Here is a 19684-nt window from a genome sequence, read left to right as displayed (position 1 = left end):
TCTGGGAGAAACAGCCTTAAAACAGCCTTACACATATTTTTTTCAATTTTGATAACATTAACTGCAGCCTTCTAAAATACTAATTATCCATCTGTTTAGAGTGAGTATTTTTTTTTATTTGACAGCTATGTAAGATCACTCATTTCTCATCATAATTATCATAGTGATGAGAGGGTGGAGGGAGTAGATTTGGTGCCTGAGTTAGTAAATTTTTATGATTTTTCAAGGCTGGTTTACAGCATCACTGTATATTCATGGACGATAGTATAAAGCACACATTCTAGATCTTCACATTCCAAGGGAAGGAGAGAAAATCTATTTAAGTCCCTGAAAGAATGAACAACTGGTGCAAGTCACTAAATACTATCAATTGCTCTTAGGCATGAAAATCTCAGTGAGCTCTGAAGGTATTCAAACATACCCTTATGTCTAAGCCACCATCAGCTGCAGAAATAATATGATAGGTATGTGACTGGTTGGATCACAGAAACCCCCTTGGGAACTGCCAAGTGATGTACCAGGACTACTTCTGCCCCTGCTTTCCTGCCTTGGCAGCTTAGGACTTCAGTGCCCTGCCTGGTTTGAGCCAGACCTGCTAGCCTGCTGCAAACCCAGACCCAGATCTGAACCACATCCCCAAACAGCTGTAGGCTTAACTGAAAGTAACTTACAGAAGTGTTCCTGTCTTTAACACTCAGATGTCCAACTCCCAGTGAGGTCCAAACCCCAAATAAATCCGTTTTACCCTGTATAAGTCTTACACAGGGTAAACTCATGAATTGTTCGCCCCCCTGTAACACTGATAGAGAGAGATGCACAGCTGTTTGCCCCTCAGGTATTAACACATACCCTGAGTTAATTAATAAGTAAAATGTGATTTTATTAAATACAGAAGGTAGGATTTAAGTGGTTCCAAGTAGTGACGGACAGAATAAAATGAATTACCAAGCAAAATAAAATAAAACACGCAACTCTAAGCCTAATACAGTAATACAACTGAGCACAGATAACTGAAAGATGTTTCAGTAAATCTCTTTCACAGATTGGATGCCTTCCTAGTCTGGGCACAATCCTTTCCCCTGGTAGAGCCCTTGTTTCAGCTCAGGTGGTAGCTAGGGGATTCCTCATCATGGCGCTCCCTTTTCTCTGTTCCACCCACTTCTACATCTTTTGCATAAGGCAGGAATCCTTTGTCACTCTGGGTTCCCACCCCTCCTCTCAATGGAAAAGCACCAGGTTAAAGATGGATTCCAGTTCAGGTGACATGATCACATGTCACTCTAAGACTTCATTACCCACTTGCCAGCACACACATATACAGGAAGACTTACAGGTAAAACACACCCTTCTGCAGTCAATTGTCCTGGTTAATGGGAGCCATCAAGATTCCAAACCACCATTAATGGCCTACACTTTGCACAATTACAATAGGCCCTCAGAGTTATATTTCATATTTCTAGTTTCAGATACAAGAGTGGTACATTTATACAAATAGGATGATCACACTCAATAGATTATAAGCTTTGTAATGATACCTTACAAGAGACCTTATGCATGAAGCATATTCCAGTTACATTAGCATATTTTCATAAACTCATATAGAATGCAATGTCACAAGGTATTTTTACAGAAATAAAATAAATACAGCTAAATACATTTTGAGAGCATCCACAAACAATTCACATGTTAATACATTCATACCTACATGTAGAAAGAAACTCGCACTTTGTAATAAAAACTCATTTTTATTGAAGCAGCAAAGAATTGGAATGTAGCCTTTTGGTTAGCCATTTAGCTTGAAGTAGATGGGTGTTGTGGACTTTTTTTTTTTTTAATAAAGAGTTGACTCTTTGTCATGCATGAGTCTGATTACATGGGCTATCTAGAACTTGTTTTTGTGTCTGGATCTTTAAAGTATTTCCTAAGGGAATTTCCTCAAAGAGGATTATAGCAGGGAGTATCCTGCAACTTTTTAACCAAGTTATGAAAAAAAAAGAATCATGACAATATTAATGCCATGTTCCAAGTATGGTCTTATGACATTTTAACTGGATGAGAATACTGAGCAGCTGTCAAAGTTTAGCCAGATACTATTTGGGAAGAGGAGTTTCCACAGATTCCTATCTTTGTTGCCAGGGTCTTCAGTAAATATCCTTTGTGCCCGAAAGTCCTACATACTGCTTTTAAGACCTATTCCTAAACATTTTGCTGTTACAGGTTATCTAACATGCAATCAATATTAAGAAAGTCAGTCCTTAACTGCATCTTGCAACCTGGTCTCATGTTGAATACACTATTCAACCTCAGGTATCACGGGGGATCCCGTGTTAGTTTGTACCCACAAAAACAACAAGGAGTCTGGTGGCACCTTAAAGACTAACAGATTTATTTGGGCATAAGCTTTCATGGGTAAAAAACCCACTTCTTCAGATGCATGGAGTGAAATTTACAGATTCTGGCATTATATAATGACACATGAAGAGACGGGAGTACCTCACAAGTGGAGAACCAGTGTTGACAGGGCTAATTCGATCAGGGTGGATGTAGTTCACTCCCAATAATAGATGAGGTGTCAATTCCAGGAGAGCCAAAGCTGCTTTTGTAATGAGCCAGCCACTCTCAGTCCCTATTCAAGCCCAAATTAATGGTGTTAAATTTGCAAATGAATTTGAGTTCTGCTATTTCTCTTTAAAGTCTGTTTCTGAAGTTTTTTTGTTCAAGAATAGTTACTTTTAAATCTGTTATAGAATGTCCACGAACGTTGAAGTGTTCACCTACTGGCTTTTGTATGATACTGTTCCTGATGTCTGATTTGTGTCCATTTATTCTTTTAGGACAGAGTGGCTTCCTCTGCTAGGAAGGAAGGGTTAACCCCTGCTGTACCAGTGCGGGGCTGCTCTGCCCCGTCACATGCTCATGAAAGCTTATGCCCAAATAAATCTGTTAGTCTTTAAGGTGCCACTGGACTCCTTGTTATTCAACCTCAGGAGTGGGCAGGAGGCATCACTTTCTCACTGTCTGGCCCATGACTGTGGAACTCTTTTCTGAATATTTTAGGATGCTCAAGAACCTCAGAACCTGCATAGCAAAAGGCAAAACCCACTTCTTTTATCTTGCCTTATATTTACTAAGAAAAGTCTTGGCACCAGAGCCCATTTTAGTTTTATAACCTAGATCAATGTGAAGACAATTGACCCTGTGCACATGACAGCTAGATGAACATAGTTTAAAAACACAGATAAGTTAGATAACTGTAATTCCAGTGAATTGATCTAGAAATCTGCACATCACTGCATTCTAGATCAGTGTCATAGATTGGACACTGGCAGTCAGACCTAGTGATCAGAACTGGAGTCAGGAGCCAGGAACCAGAGGTCAGCAATGGAGTCTTGAATTCACAAGATATTCAAAATGTCCACAGTGGATTCAAAAGGCAGTCTTCCACTCATCCCCTACAAGGCTATATGCACCTCAGAAGTCCAACTTTGTATGTGTATATATAGGCAGCCCCCAAGCAGTCCAGTAATTTAGGAGCTAGAGGTAAGGGGTGTCAGTTCCTAATGGTGACCTGATTTAGTGTTTGGTAGTCCATACAAAGTTGGAGGTTACCATCTTCCTTCTTAACTAAGAGGACAGGTACCCCAGTAGGTGAGGTGGACTTGCAATAAAGCCCTTGGCCAGGTTCTCCTGCAGGCAGGTGCGAAGGTCGACCATTTCAGGTTCAGACATGGCATAAATATGACCAAATGGAATTTTTGTTCCTGGTTTCAGTTTAATCGGACAGTCATAATCCTTGTGAGGGGGTAGGATTTCTCCATTCTTTTTTCAAATACATTAGCAAAATCACTGTTCTGGGGTGGAAGTTGAGGCTCAGGATCAGTGAGTGAGTCTGTTGGACCAACAACTGGCTTATGATTGTTGGGGTTCTACTGTGCATTCTCTACTTCCTGGGTCAAGCAGTGCTGCCAGCAGTATTCTGAAAAGAAACTGACCCTTTAGTTCATGTCAGTGAATGATATGTTTATGGAGGAAATACCCAGGATCAGGGGAAATTGAAAGGAGCAAATGGCCCTAAACTGCAGCATCTCTCAATGCCCTTGGATGGTGACCTGCAGGGGCACAGTGTCTGTGACCACTGGCTGGCAGGATAGGGAGACCTGTCATCTACTAGGCTTGGAATAGGCTTGGGCCTTAGGGGAATCTGCGGGGTCCAGACTGCATCCAGGTCAATAAAGTTATCACCTGAGTCAATGAGGGCCTGCGGTGGAGGGATTGGAAGGCAGCACCCTGGGACATGCAACTCAAATGCGGTGTTGGTTGATGGCATTCAGCATGCTTTACAGATAGGACCATGTCTCTAGACACATGGAACATTTTGTCAAAGTGTTCAGGTCAGCCCCCTTTACTGGGCCTGGGCTGGCTTGTTTTCCTGGGTCTCTTCAGTCTGGTGTCCTCATGGCACAATCAGAGATAAAGTGACCTGGCCCACCACATTAGAAGAACAGGCTAAGACATTACTGATGCCCCCTTTCCTCAGGAGTGAGCAGTAGGTGGTCCAGCTTAACTTGCATTGTCTCAGCTTGCAGAGCAGGACACAATAGTGTTGGGTGAAGCTCCGACCCTGCCCGTCTTCTTTCTTCCCACCATTCACAAAGCTGATTGTCGATCCAGATGACAAGATTAATAAAAGCACCCAGATCCTTCAGAGTTTCAACTTTAACCAACTCATCCTTGATCTCATTCCGCATGCCCCATTGGAACTGAAACAGTAGGGCTGCCTCATTCCACTCTGTGTCCGATATGAGACATAGAAGTGTGCTGCATAGGAAATAGCCGTGCCTGACCATTCTTAGAATTTCTAGAAGGTGGCCTTGGCAGAGAGAGCATAGGGATCACCATAGATGGTTGATATTGCTCTCTGGAAAGTGTCCTAGCTAGATGGCACCAGACTGCTGGCCTCCAACAGGGGGAAGGCCTAGTTCAATGCCTCACCAGGCAGCAGGCTGACAACTAGGCCTACCTTGGCTTGGTTGAACAAGTATATTTGAGAGTGAAGCAAGAACAAGAGGCAGCACTGGTTCAAAAAACCTCAAAATTTGGAACAATCCCCACTGGAGCCCTCTGGGAGGGAGATGACAGGTTCTAGCTCAGCGGCTGATGCAGCCAACAGGGCCCAGAGCACATTGTTCTTTGCAGAGAGTTGATGGACTTCCCCATGAAGTGCCTGATTCTTAGCAACCAGCTGTGTGATCTGCACCTGAACAACTTGGTTGTCTATATGGTGATGGGTAACCTGCTCACGGAGTGCCAGTGCTTCTTGGATTAAGGGGAGCTCCACTGGATCCATACCTGGCTGGACCCCACTCGGAGGGGTTGGTGGTCTGAACAAACTGTCATAGACCAGGAAATAGGCGATTATGCCTAGCGGTCAGAGGAATGATGGTCAGGGCTAGTAGTTGGAGCAGGAATCAGGCTCCAGAGGTCAGTGTCAGAGATAGAGTTGGGAATCAAGCCAATGGTCAGAGCCAGACTTCTCCTCCCACTGAGAGCTTTGTGTCTATGGCGAGCTAGGTCCACTAGTGCACAATCCCTGCTATTACCAGCAAGCTGCTGGGTGGTGGCTGAAGTATGAGGACCGCCTGAGGACTCACTGACCTACATTCGAGATCCCTGATCCCTCACAACCAGTATGTTTAGCATTATCAATAAAAAGAACAGGAGTACTTGTGGCACCTTAGAAACTAACAAATTTATTTGAGTATAAGCTTTCGTGGGCTACAGCCCACTTCATCGGATGCATAAAATGGAACATATACTGAGGAGATATATATACATACAGAGAACATGAAAAGGTGGAAGTTGCCCAACCAATTCTAGGAGGCTAATTAATTAAGATGAACTATTGTCAGGAGGGGAAAAACCTGTCATTATTAATAAGACTTCCACTACAAATGTTGATATTTAAATCATGCTCCAGTCTATTGATAGTCAAGAACCAGAACATGTACTGGCTTGACCACAGGCCTTTGTTAAAGGGAAATTATTTTTATACAGAATAGCTTCCCTTGACAAACAGCTCACAAGCGAACAGAAAGTTTTTCCAGCTATTCTTTGATCTGGGCACAATTTTCTGTTTCAAAAACTCTTCTAGGTATTCTAAAAATACTTTACAAAAGGAATCTCTTTCTCTTTCTTGTTTTTCTTCTTTTCTGCACTTCCCTTATTCAAGGTTCTGATTTTTATAGCCTTCTTCCAAAACTCTTGATTATATGCCAAGTTGTTGTGCAAATGTATCTGCTCTATGTACTGAGTATTTGGTCTCACCCTTGATGGCATTCCATCCATGATCACTGAAAGAACCATCATACTGACAAAGCTTGTATGTCTATGCTGGATGTACCCATACCATTGTAGCCTAGCCTCCCTTACCTTGTCTTCAGCTGAAGCAACTCTCTTTCTTTCTCTCTCTTTTTATTTTATTGTAGCTCAATAGTAGTTTTTTTCGCAGGAGCAGATAGAATGTTAGTTGAACTGTAAAAAGGAATTAATTTTTTTTGTTGTAGAAAAATATTTTTTTCATGTAGAATTTTTTTAATCTTATATTTTTGGTGCTTTAGTAACAAAAATATGTAATAAGAGCCCACACAAGACTCTCAGCCCCATGGGGTGCTGCTCAGAGACATAGAGCTGGAGCAGTCATGCAGGGCCTGCATTGAAAGGATGGCTTTCAGGGTAGTGAGCAACAAGCACCATTCCATTCCTAGACCACAGTAGGGCTATATGAAGTCAGGACAAGATTTTGCTCTAAAACTGAGAAGTTGCAAAACAATAAAATTGGGAGAAAGTAATCCAAATCACAGATATTAAATGGGACTGAAGTATTTGGAAAGCAGAAAAGCAAAGAGTTACCTTTAGGGCAGTGGTTACCAAACTTTAACAACCTGTGAACCCCTTTCACTAAAATGTTAAGTCTCACAAACCCCCTCCTAAGAATGAATATTTCAAAGGATTTTCTCCTTTACCTGAGTTTAAGTTATAAAAGCAGTGATCTTGGAAATATAAAATTTGTTTTTATGACATGCTTATTACACGCTATTTATTATTAATTACCATTTATCATTACAGTATTTTTATTACATTATGAAAACAGCAGCACTCTTCCAAGATCTCACATTTGTAGCTTGTATCACTTTGAATAAGCCTGTTATAAGACAAGGCTTCTATGTTTCATCAAGGAGTATCAGATGTGACACAGCATGAAGGTATTTAAGAAGCCAACTCAAAGAGTTCCTTCTACACAAGCATTCAGGTCTTGAGCAGTCCAGGCAAACAATGCACGTTACAACAAAGCTTAAACTTGTTCTTCATAATAATTTTAAAAACAATACTAGCTGCCTATTTAATTTTAAAAACAGCAAAAAATATCCACCTCCCTTTCCATTACTTATAAGGAGTCTTGAAGTTTAAATCTCCTCAGTGTGATAGATATGCTTGCTTTGATCTGCTTAGCTCTTGGAAGTCCAGGGGCTCCAGGCTGCTGACCCCGTGCTGCCCGGAGTCCCTAGCAACAGCTCTGTCTGCCATTAGGGAATTTTTTTCCGACAACCCCTTGTAACATTTTACGTACTAGCTGCCACTTCCAATAGCTCCCATTGGCCTGGAGCAGCGAACCGCGGCCAGTGGGAACCGTGATCTGCCGGACCTGCGGATGTGATAGGTAGACAAACTGGCCCGGCCCTCCAGGGTCTTTTCCTAAACAAGCAGCGTCCCAAGTTTGGGAAACACTGCATTAGTGCATAGCACAATATAAAAAACTTATATTTAATATCTCTTACCTGTGCAAAATGGGATTGGACAAGTTTCAGTTTAGTCTTGTTGCTGCTGCTTTGCTGACATCAATGTTCAGCAGTGAGTGGAGAAGAGTTAGAGCTATGCTGGTTGATGTCCAAATTTTGAGCCATATCCTATCCTACGCAAGATTCCTATTGATGTCTGTGGTAGCTCTGTACATGGAACAAACTAGAATATTATATTTTATATTAGTATTGCTAAGGGTGTTCAGAATTGTAAGTGTTTATCTAGAAAACATCCAGAAATGTATCTGCTTACCTTTTAAATTGGAGTTGTTCTGTTTTTTAAAGATACATGTAAGATTATCCCTCTACATTGGGAAGGAATATAAAGGCATTTACAAATCTCTTTCTTTGTTGGGTTTCTTTGAATCACAGTTCAAATTGCTGTAGTTTTTGGTGCCAACACTCTGGAACATATCTTCAATCTGTGCCGGGGTAACTTTGACTTCCTGGAACGGCTTCCTGACCCATTACTCCTGTACATCATTTCCTTTCTGGAGCTTGAAGATATTGCCAGGCTTTCTCAAGTTTCACACAGATTTAAAACGGTAAAAAACATTTACAACTTATTTTAAGTATTAGTTATGCTTTGGCACATTCTCCTGATTTAGTTCACTTTTAACACACACATCCTTTACAAACATGTACCTATAAGATTATTCAGGTAATAAACGCTATTTCCAGTATAGTATTAAATATTTGAAGGATTGGACCCATGCTTTATAGCATATTTAAGATCTTGCTGTTATTGCACAGGTTTAGCAGTGCAAGATCAGACTCCATGGAGGATAATACACTCATGTGTATTACAAAAGCATTCTTAATAGATAGTCTCAACTTTAAAGAAATCATAGAAAGAAAGATATTAAAGAAAATTACCCATGCAACCCTGCTGATGTCAGTGGGCTTATGATGATGCAGCTGAGGCTAGAATTTGTCATAATGTAATATCAATTACAATTAGCAGTACAAAATTATCAGTATTGTTATTTTCAAAATCAACTTATTCAAAAGTTAAGTATTGTCATAATGCTGCATTCTTATGCCTTTAGCTAATTCACCTGTGGTGTGGAGTGCTTTATTATTTGGGACTATGAGGGGTTTACTAGGTATTTGCTGCCCCTGCCAGAGGCCCCACCAACCTGGCACATCCTGCCCTAAGAAGGTTCCATGCTGGAGGAGAAGAGCAGTGAGTTCAGACCTCCAGAGGTTGCCTGGAGAGGTGTCTTAAGATCTGCTGCAAACAGAACCAGTGAGAAATGGTCCTCTGGTACCTAGAAGGGCAAGGAGCAGGCAGAGGCCAATCAAAGGCCAGATGAAAAGGGCTGGCTGCTTTTACTAGGAACCAGTTCTGAGCGAAGCCAGGACAGGGCCATCTGGCTTGGACTGACTAGTTTTACTGGGCCAGTTTGCAGCCAGATAATCTTCAGTGTCCTAACCAAAGAAGTCTGGCTTAGCCAGGGGCCTAACCTTGACAACACTGACCTTGGGTCTCTATGAAGGAGTAATGTTTATGTTATGGACTTTAACATCTATGTGGTTATTTTGATTTCACGTTTAATATGGTTTCTTATTGGACTGAACTGAGAGCTGACCCAGAGGGTTAGGCCATGGAGGTGGCAGTGCTAAAGAGGATGAGTCTCTGCAACACTGTGAACTGACATGAAGAGGCACTCTGATAGTGAGTGCATGATGTAATATTGACCATATAATCAAGTATTATTTAGGTCTTTTACAAAGTAAACCTTTCTTTTTAACCTTTTGGATTCTCAGAATCTCAACTGAGGGGAAATAATATTTCTAAACTATGCTAATATTCTTGCGGACATTGGGCTGTTATGACCGTAAAGTGGAGCATGCAATAGAGGCAATGGACTAGACTCAGCAGCCCAACCAAAGCTTCTGGAGCCTTTTGCCTCATGTACATAAAGTGCCTCCAGGAGTGGAGGGTAAACATGGCTGCTGTGCCATACTTGAACTGGGCAACCAGAGATAGTCAATTTTTTTTTGTCATGGTCCAAATTTGTTGGTCAAGGTATTGTCAAGATCCAGACTCCAGAGAAAATATAATAAGTAATAAATAAAAAGATGTTGGGGTCTGTTCAAAAGCATCTGGCAGTCTGGATTTGGCTCACAGTCTGCCTGTTGACTACCCCTGCCAGACACACTGTACACTGTCCTGATCACTGGCCCTAATGATTAGGGCTCGGGCAGTGCCATGACTCTGCCCCTCGTTTTCTCTAAGGAGGAAACATAGACCGTGAGCACTAAACTGGAGCAGTCCTTGTGTTCAAGGTAATGAAAAGACTGCTATTGCTGTAAGATCGTAGTAAGTTATTTATCAGTTCTTTCCCAACCATGGATCCTTACAGGACACAGCAGCATAGGCACAGACTCTGTGGGTGCTCAGGGGCTGGAGCACCCTCGGGGAAAAATTGGTGGGTGCTTTGCACCCACTGGCAGCTCTCCACCCCGCCCCCCCCACCTCAGCTCACCCCTGCTTCCTGAGCGCGCCATCCACGCTTCTTCTCCCAGCAGTTGCCACTGCAAAGCAGCTGTTTCGCAGTGTAACAAGCTGTGGGAGAGTGCACTCAGGGAAGGAAGTGGTGAAGAGGCGGGGCCGGGGATTTGGGGAAGGAGTTCAATAGGGGCAGATAGGGGATGGAGTTGAGGCGGGGACTTTAGGGAAGAGGCTGGAATGAGGGCAGGGGTGGAGTCGGGGCAGGGCTGGGGGTGCGTAAGCTCCCACTGGCACCAGCAGAAGTTGGCGCCTATGCACAGCAGGGCCCTTTTTCATTACCAGATTATCAACCCAAACTTTTTTTCTTCCTTTCCAAGATAAATTAAAGAAAAAGGTAGCTGCATCCTCTCATTTCCAGCCCTTACCAAATATTCTGGCTAAGTATCATGGCCACAAGTATCCCGCAAAGACTCCTAGATAATCTCTAGTTTTGCTACTGGTGATTCTTGCTGTATGCCATCTTTTGCCCTCCATCCCATTATTACTACAGTCCACCTTCTATTTCCTGTTCTTGCCAAAGACCCAGACTATCAGCAAAAATATTCTTACACTTTTAAATATATTCACTTTTATTTACTCGCATACTCACATGTTTATTTCTTTTCTCCGCAGTTAATTCTAAGCATAAATCTCATCATGTTTTTCTGCCCAGAATTCAGTATCTAGGTTTATTCCAATGCCAGTTTCAAAGTATTTTTTACTTTTGTATTTTCACTGTGTAATGTTTTAAAACAAAGACAGTGTAAAAGAAGCTGTTTTATAAAATCAAGTAAGGAATGACTGCAGTTGCCTTACTCTGAAAACCACCACTCAAGCTGTCAGAGTGTTTTGGGGCACTCTGGTCCCCCCGAAACCCTTCCCTGGGGATCCCAAGACCCAAACCCTTGAGTCTCACAACAAAGGGAAATAAATCTTTTCCCTTCCCCCCTCCAGGTGCTCCTGGAGAGATACACAGACACAAGCTCTGTGAATCTAAACAGAGGGAGTCCACCCTCTGTAATTCCAATCCTGGAAACAAAAGCACTTTCCTCTTCACCCAGAGGGAATGCAAAATCAGACTAGTAAATCTAACACACACAGATCTCCCTCTGACTTCTTCCTCCCACCAATTCCCTGGTGAGTACAAACTCAATTTCCCTGAAGTTTCCCAGAAAAGAAAAACTCCAACAGGTCTTAAAAGAAAGCTTTATATAAAAAGAAAGAAAATACATACAAATGGTCTCTCTGTATTAAGGTGACAAATACAGGGTCAGTTGCTTAAAAGAATATTGAATAAACAGCCTTATTCAAAAAGAATGCAAATCAAAGCACTCCAGCAACTATAGACATGTAAATACCAAAGAAAAGAAATCATATAACTCACTATTTGATCTCTTTGTCCTTACAACTTGGAAACAGAAGATTAGAAAACAGAAATCACTTCTCAAAGCTGAGAGAAAAGCAGGCAGACAGACAAAGACTCAGACACAAACTTCCCTCCACCCAGAGTTGAAAAAAAAAATCCTGTTTCCTGATTGGTCCTCTGGTCAGGTGCTTCAGGTGAAAGAGACATTAACCCTTAGCTATCTGTTTATGACACAAGCACTGCGAGTTTTTCAAAATACCAGTATTTACTGAAATACATAACATGGCATTTTCCATCACAGGCTCAGTAGATTTCTTAAATTTACCTTGTTCCTGGATTTTAAATGGTTCTATAAATCCATTATTTTAATTGTAAAAATTGTTACTTATCTTTCTATGAACTAAAATAACCACCAGAGGGAGCTATATCCATAATGCAAACCTGAAGATAAACATTTCTGATGTGGAGTCTGATTTTGTTCACACTTACACTGATGTAAAACTAGTGTAAATCCATGAGTTCTGGGGAGTTGCTTCAGATTTAAGCCACTGTAATAGAGAACATAATCTCACCAAAGTTTCTAACACTGAAAGCAGGCTGTTGTGTTATATATTCTGAAATCCACTATGAAAGAAGAAAACAATAATATTGAATTGATATTTGCACTGTATGTTTTATATATTGAGTATGAAGTACTAAAAGATAGTCTCCAATATTTCAATTTAATACAATTACCAATTTTCTAGGCACAACAGAACAGAGAAATATAACAATCAGAAATTTTAGGAAAGCTTTTAAAATTCATCCCTTTTTCTTCTTTCAGCAGTATTTGAAGGAGTATTTCCCATGATCCCTGTCTTCCCATTTTGGTCAGACAACCCCATGTGGTAATATAACCACCACCACTCAGCGGTGGAACAGATATTGGGACCAAATTATAGCATTACATCAGTGCAATTCCACTGACTACAGAGGGGTTGCCAATAAAGCCACTGGAAAGCTTGTGTGAGGGGAGAATCAGATTCCGTATCATTCACGATCACTTATTTTAAAGATTGGATATAATGAGTATACTGATGCACCCAATCTTCCTAATAATTACTCTTTTATGATGGTTGTATCATACCTGGAAAAAAAACTTCATTTTCTCTTTCTGCTTATGCTATAATGGCCAATATGATTGTTTCCACACAATTCTATTTATGCAGTCATTCAAAAGTGGGAAGCATCGCCCAAGAATCATAATCCATCTCCAGAACTGAATAGCTCACAATTCTTGTGAAAGCTTCTTTCAGTTGCATAGGGCCAATCATCCAAGTTAATCTGATGTAAATCCAGAGAGGCTGATAGTATAACACCACAAGTAAACAGAGTTGGCCCTTTTTCTTTTCCACAAACACATGCATATATATTTGTAATATGATTTGTAAATAACATGGGCCAAATTTTTTGGTGTAAACTGGCACAGTTCCATTGATTTCAGTGGAGCTGTGCCAATATACACTCATAGACTCATAGACTTTAGGGTCAGAAGGGACCAATATGATCATCTAGTCTGACCTCCTGCACAAAGCAGGCCACAGAACCCTACCCATCCACTTATATAACAAACCCCTAACCTATGCCTGAGTTATTGAAGTCTTCAAATTGTGGTTTGAAGACCTCAAGCTGCAGAGAATCCACCAGCAAGTGACCCATGCCTCATGTTGCAGAGGAAGGTGGAAAACCTCCAGGGCCTCTGCCAATCTGCCCTGGAGGAAAATTCCTTCCCAACCCCAAATATGACGATCAGCTAAACCCTGAGCATGTGGGCAAGACTCACCAGCCAGCACTCAGGAAAGAATTCTCTGCAGTAACTCAGATCCCAACCCATCTAACATCCCATCACCAACCACTGGGCATACTTATCTGCTGATAATCAAAGATCAATTGCCAAAATTAAACTATCCCATCATACCATCCCTTCCATAAACTTATCAAGCTTAGTTTTAAAGCCAGATATGTCTTTTGCCCCCACTACTCCCCTTGGAAGGCTGTTCCAGAACTTAACTCCTCTAATGGTTAGAAACTTTCGTCTAATTTCAAGTCTAAACTTCCTAGTGTCCAGTTTATACCCATTTGTACTTGTGTCTACATTGGCACTAAGCTTAAATAATTCATCTCCCTCCCTAAATAATTCCTTTCCCTCCCTAATTCCTCACAGAGCTGAGGAGGGAAGGCAGCGCCCTGCCCTCCCGGAACAGCAGCTCCCCAGTCCCCTCGCAGAGCTGGAGAGGGAACCCAGCGCCGCACTCCCGGAGGAACAACAGCTGCCCAGTCCCCTCACAGAGCTGGGGAGGGAACACAGTGCCCTGCCCCCACAGGAATATATCAGCAGACAGTGTGGCCCAGATGGAGAAAATATTTTCGAACTCATTATACTGAAAAAAAAATGACAATAATTTACAGAATATATAATACCATGTACAAGACCAACAAAGACATATAACAAGGGTCAAATCCTACAACCTGGACTCAGTCCTTACTTGGACAAAACTGGTACTGAAGTTATTGTAAGTTTACCTAAGAATGGTCTGTAGGATTTTTTCCCAAAAGATCTCATTCTTATATATAAAGCTAACTTAATGTATAATGAGCTGTGTTGCCCTATGCTGGGTTTTTCAAACAAAATGGTAGTAAACATTGAATATGTCTAGTTATGTTTGTTTAAACCAGAATAACCATGCCTGCTTTCTCTTATAAATAGATATGCAACTCTGACACACTGTGGGAGAAAATTGTGCAAAATTTGTGTGGTGCAATTACCCCTGAAATGAGAGCACTGGCACAGGAAGTGGGTTGGAAGCAGTTCTTCTTCACAAACAAGCTTCAGCTTCAGCTGCAGCTCCGAAGAAGGAGGCAGAAACAAGATGATTCAAAGAAATCAAAGACTAAATAAAGCAGCATGCTTTTTCATTATGGGCAAAAGTTGTAAGTGCGGACTTGTATATTTCGTTATAAATGGTTACTTTTACTGAAAAAATGAGGCTATCAAAACAGTAGACATAAAGCATAATGGAAACAATACATAAACAACATTACCTTTTATAGACTGGAATTTTATTAATCAGCTACCACCAGCAATAGGAAAGGTTCAAGTCCTTTGAACTTTTTGACTCTGAGATATAATAAGTTTACATATACAGTGGTTACCATTCAAACAGTCAGCATTTGATAACAGATATCATAATGTTGCCACAGTTATTTCCTAAGAAATAGAGAGAAATGTGGTATGTAAGTTCTTACTGTGTAGAAACCATTGGTAAATGCTGATTGTTTACTGGCCACCATGGCAAATGTGAAATGTTAAAAGGTGACCAACGTGTATCTTGGGTCCAAAATTTGACCTGCATTAAAGTGGTTTTAAAATTAGTGAACATCCTCTGTAGTCTAGATGTCTAAACTTCAAACAAATAAGCAAATCAGCACTTATCACTAAGGGGAAACGTCATTAAAGACCAAGAACTGAATGGGTATGTATACCAAACTACCCTCTTCCTTTTAGACAGGTGCTTCAGGTCATGATTTGGGAACACAGGAAGGATGGTATATGAGTGAAATTTTCACTGCTTCTGCCTATGCAGGAACTTCTGATGATAATGGACTAGAGTTGCCAGTGCTGTGACGCTGGTACCTTTGATGAGGTTTACATTCACTGAAGTATATTTTCAATTATAAAATAATATTTATTATTGGCTCTTTGCATTGTAGCACATCAATAATGTTCCTACCAAACAGAGCTGACAAATCCATGAAGAAAATAGTTTACATAGCTTAGAATTTCATCTTAATTGTTGTTAATTACAACATTAACTTCAACAATCCAGAGGTCAAGTATTAATAGCCTTAAATTATTAATTAATGTCTACTGTGTGTTATTACTAGATTTAAATATTGAGCATTAATACTAATGCTTGCATTTTTTCCACATAATGGCCTAAAGGCTTCATGATTTACTCAGCTAAACTCTCACAAACTTCAGTTAGAGTCTTCCTAAGTAAGGCCTGCAGGATTTGGCACTGTACTAATGATAACATCACAAAAATTAAGGCTAATATGGTTGCACTGGAATGCCTAAAGTTAGTCATCTGAATTCACTAAAAAGTAGCCTGATTTATTTTATGTGTTGAGCTGATGTTGATGTGAGTTCATAGTATTCAGTACCTCTGAAAATCAGGTCATTTTGTTTAGGTGCCTAAATCTGGGTTTAGGTGATTAGTTTTAGGCACCCAAGTAAAGCCAAAATGCTCAAGATGACCTAGTTTATTTACAACACAAACTTTTATAATGCAAATGGTCCTTATTCACAAACGTATTCTTGTTGAAACCAAGACTTATTTATTGTTGTCTTATTGTATGACTAAGGACTACTTTTGTAAGAGAGGGTTACTGGGACTGAGCCCTTAAATATGTAGCTGGTTATTTGAAATATTTTAGTAGAGCCATGTATATTCTGGTTATAGTAAGTATAGATACAGTATAAGGAACTTAATCCTGACCAAATGCCACTAACAATTTATACAATAATCTGAGTATGGCCATCAGAGTGACTGACACACTGGTAAATGATCAAACTAAGTGTAAAAGGCGCCAAATACAATAGCTGAAAGGCAGTTAGATAAGTTTTGATTGTTAACTTCTCTAATTTTACAGGGTGGTGTGTTATTCTTTATTGATGAAGCCTTGTATTATCATTATATTAAACATAAAATAAGCTGTCATTCTTTACATCTAGTGCCAATTTTTTACCATTTTCCCCTTCTCCAAGATCACCATTCAAAGTGAAATGGTATTAAATATATATTCCGTGGAAGTTTTTCTAATCTTTGTAAAACATGCAATGTGTGGTATATCCTTGGAATTTATAGATAAATGTGACCATATTCATGCTATAAAGCTATTTACTTGCCAACAGTTTGCCAGAGGAATATTTTACCTAAGAACAAATGCCGTATTCCCTTTGGGCCAGAGTCTCAAGTGGTGCAAATCTATGTAGCTCCATTGACTTCAATGCTGAGAATCTGGCCCATTATTTTTAAAAACTGGTTTAAATGTCAAGTATTAAAAATGCAGTTTGTAAATATACTGTAAACTGGTAATTAAGAAATAAAAGTGTAGATTCTACAAAGTGATTTATTCAGATAGTCTAAAATATATTTTCTTATTTCATATTTTTTTCTGAATGTCATTCTAGTAGTACTTCAAATTTTAGAAGAAATGTGCTAATCTGAGTTAATTTACTTTGCACTGGAATTATATATAGATATCACCTAAATATTTTGCTAATAATAAAGAGCATTAGGAAGAAGGTCCTGAACCTTTCCAACACTGAGGCACATTCTTAACTTTATCCATGTGAGTGGTCCACTTTAAGTCACTGAAACTACTTACATTTATAAATTCATTGTGACCATAAATTTGTAGGATCAGGGCTTCCATGATTTTATTTAAAGTTACTATATTTACAAGATTCCTGTCCTTGGAGAATAAAACACCCAAAGGGTAACTCTAAAATAAAAAAGGAATTTATAAAGAACTGCAGTGCATGAGCATAGCTACTCGATGGAGCTTCTTTCCTCATCTTCATGAAACCTTAGTGCCAATGGATTTAGATTTCCCTGGATTTCCTTGGCAGTTTCTGCTCCCAGAATCTGCTGGGGGGCGGTGGCAGGAGCGCTTTCAGATTATGAAAGGAGAAGCCACCTAAATTCAGCATTTATTTAAATCGGTAATTATGCTGGATTGAGGGGGAGATGATGCCAAGAATGGCCATTTCCCCACTTCCTGGATCAACCAGGTTTCTTCCCCTCTGCAGCCCTTACTTTGCAGGAGTATCTTTACTTTTAAAATGAAAAAGTGCATAGTTAAAAAGGGAAAAAATCTTGAAATATTTTATAATATAATGTTTATTCTCATTACATGATCCAGTTATACCAAAAAAAACCAAGAAGCTCTATAGAAAGACATATGCAGATATCTTACAGGAACAACATTTAATTCATTACAGTCATGTGGAAATTAAAACAATTGGACAAAAGTGAAGTTTGAAGTATAAAAACACATATTTTTTTTTAAAGAAGGAAATTGATGGAAGATCACCATTTCCATATATGTAGTCACCCAACAAACTAAGTCACTTTGAGTAAAATAAACTATCAGCAGCATTCCCACTAAACAAGACATTGAACCTGCACTTAAAGAGTTGATGTTGGTCTCATAACTTCCCCTTATTTGTTCTGTTTATTTGGATATCACAAATTGTTTTCAATAAATTCCAGCAGCATACATAAAAATTAAAGCAGAAACCTCATTTATGACAAAAATAACCTTTATAAAGCTTAAACCCAGAAAATAAAATGACACTTTATAGTTAATATAGGCACTACATCACAAGTTGTGCCTCTCAAAGAATGGGGAATATTAATGTAGCACCATACAAAACATTCTGTGTTGTCCCTCTGTTATTTAATATTGTCAAAAAAATCAAGGCAATGCACTTAAATAGTTAAAACACTTATCTTTTCCATGGTTTGCATTACATAGCTAATTTTACAGCAAGTAAAAACAGCACTGAAAAAATATGATCAGTTTTACATAGTGAATGTTGTGCTCTTATATTGCAACACAATTAGTCATAATTTAATAACATTTGTGTTGAAATAAATTTCAATAAAATATCATATGCTGTCTTCCATGCAATTGTTTCTAAAACTAAATACATACTTTTGGCCAGCTTCACCCAATGTTCTCAAGTTCTATCCCTGAGAAATTGGTTATTCAGGTTAAACAATGAATTACTGAGGAAGGATTGCAATACAAATGTTTTACAATTATAGATTGTGTACAGAAGTAAGGTAGCCAGGAACTTCAAACTTTTTCTGGAAGCATCCTTCACTCTGAGAAGTCCTTAGTAAGGTGTTTCACCTGCAAAATATCAGGCTTAGGAAACTGGACATGCCATAACAGAATATTGGTAGCTGTCTCAAATCTCAGACATCCCTTACAACAAATCAGCTAGATGAAGTTATTAAATGGGTTGTTCTGCACATAGGAAAATTCTTTGGGCTTGTCTCCACTTACCAGTGGATTGACGCTGCAGCGATTGAGCCACTGGGGGTCGATTTAGCGGGTCTAGTGAAGACCCGCTAAATTGACCACAGATCGCTCTCCTGTAATGAGAAGAGTAAGGGGAGTTGACAGGAGAGCATCTCCCGTCGACATAGCCTAGTGTGGACCCTGTGATAAGTAGATCTAAGCTACTGCGACTTGAGTTACGCTACTAACATAACTCAAATTGCAACGCTTAGATCAACTTTCCCCCAGAGTGTAGACCTGCCCTTTCTGTATGGTAATAAAATGCAACCAGAGCAGGGCCAAGTTCAGTCTTCCAAAGCCTTGCTCGAAGCACACAGGACCTGATTTTGATCTCACACTGATGTAAATCAGGAATAACTCCACTGATGTCAATGGACCTATGCCAATATATATTGGGTCTGGCCCAATCTAGTTACAGGTGTAAAACTAATGCAAACGAAATTAGAATCATAGTGTAGGGGACCCCGGAAGACATTGTTACGGTTTAAGCTAGGGCCTACGCTTTCTCAAGGAGAGGTTATTAGCGGACAGAAGTTGCTAGCAGCTGCTGCTTCTAACCGGTTAAACCTGCCCTGTGTGGGAAGCCTCGGTGTTTTGGGGAACTGCAGAAAGTCTGCAGAAAGTCCCTGGCCCGAGGCCAGGGGAGGCGGCCATTGCTGATGGAAAGTCCCTTATTGCATATGTAAAGGCTAGTTTGCATGCTATTAGCATGATGCTATAATTGCTAAGGGCTAGAGCTTGCGTATCGAACTTCGCACCTGACCGAGCTGTTCGGATGTTGGACTCCCCAAGCCAGTGGCAGCAACGCGTGGAGTTCCCGTTGCGGGTGTG

At 40.1% G+C, this 19684-nt stretch overlaps 1 protein-coding gene across 1 annotated transcript in view; it reads left to right on the top strand.

Moving 5' to 3' along the window:
- FBXO36 (F-box protein 36) overlaps window positions 1-16479 on the top strand; it is a 73785-nt gene extending 57306 nt beyond the window's left edge. The window contains exons 3-4 of the mRNA XM_030575543.1: window positions 8229-8401; window positions 14466-16479. Coding sequence (XP_030431403.1) covers window positions 8229-8401; window positions 14466-14657 — 365 coding nt within the window. The 3' untranslated portion in view covers window positions 14658-16479. The remainder of the gene's footprint in view (window positions 1-8228; window positions 8402-14465) is intronic.
- The last annotated feature ends 3205 nt before the right edge of the window (window positions 16480-19684 follow it).

This window comes from Gopherus evgoodei, chromosome 9, assembly GCF_007399415.2.
Source record: "Gopherus evgoodei ecotype Sinaloan lineage chromosome 9, rGopEvg1_v1.p, whole genome shotgun sequence".
In the NCBI taxonomy this organism is placed as follows: Eukaryota; Metazoa; Chordata; order Testudines; family Testudinidae; genus Gopherus; species Gopherus evgoodei.
This window is presented reverse-complemented; position numbering and strand designations above follow the sequence as displayed.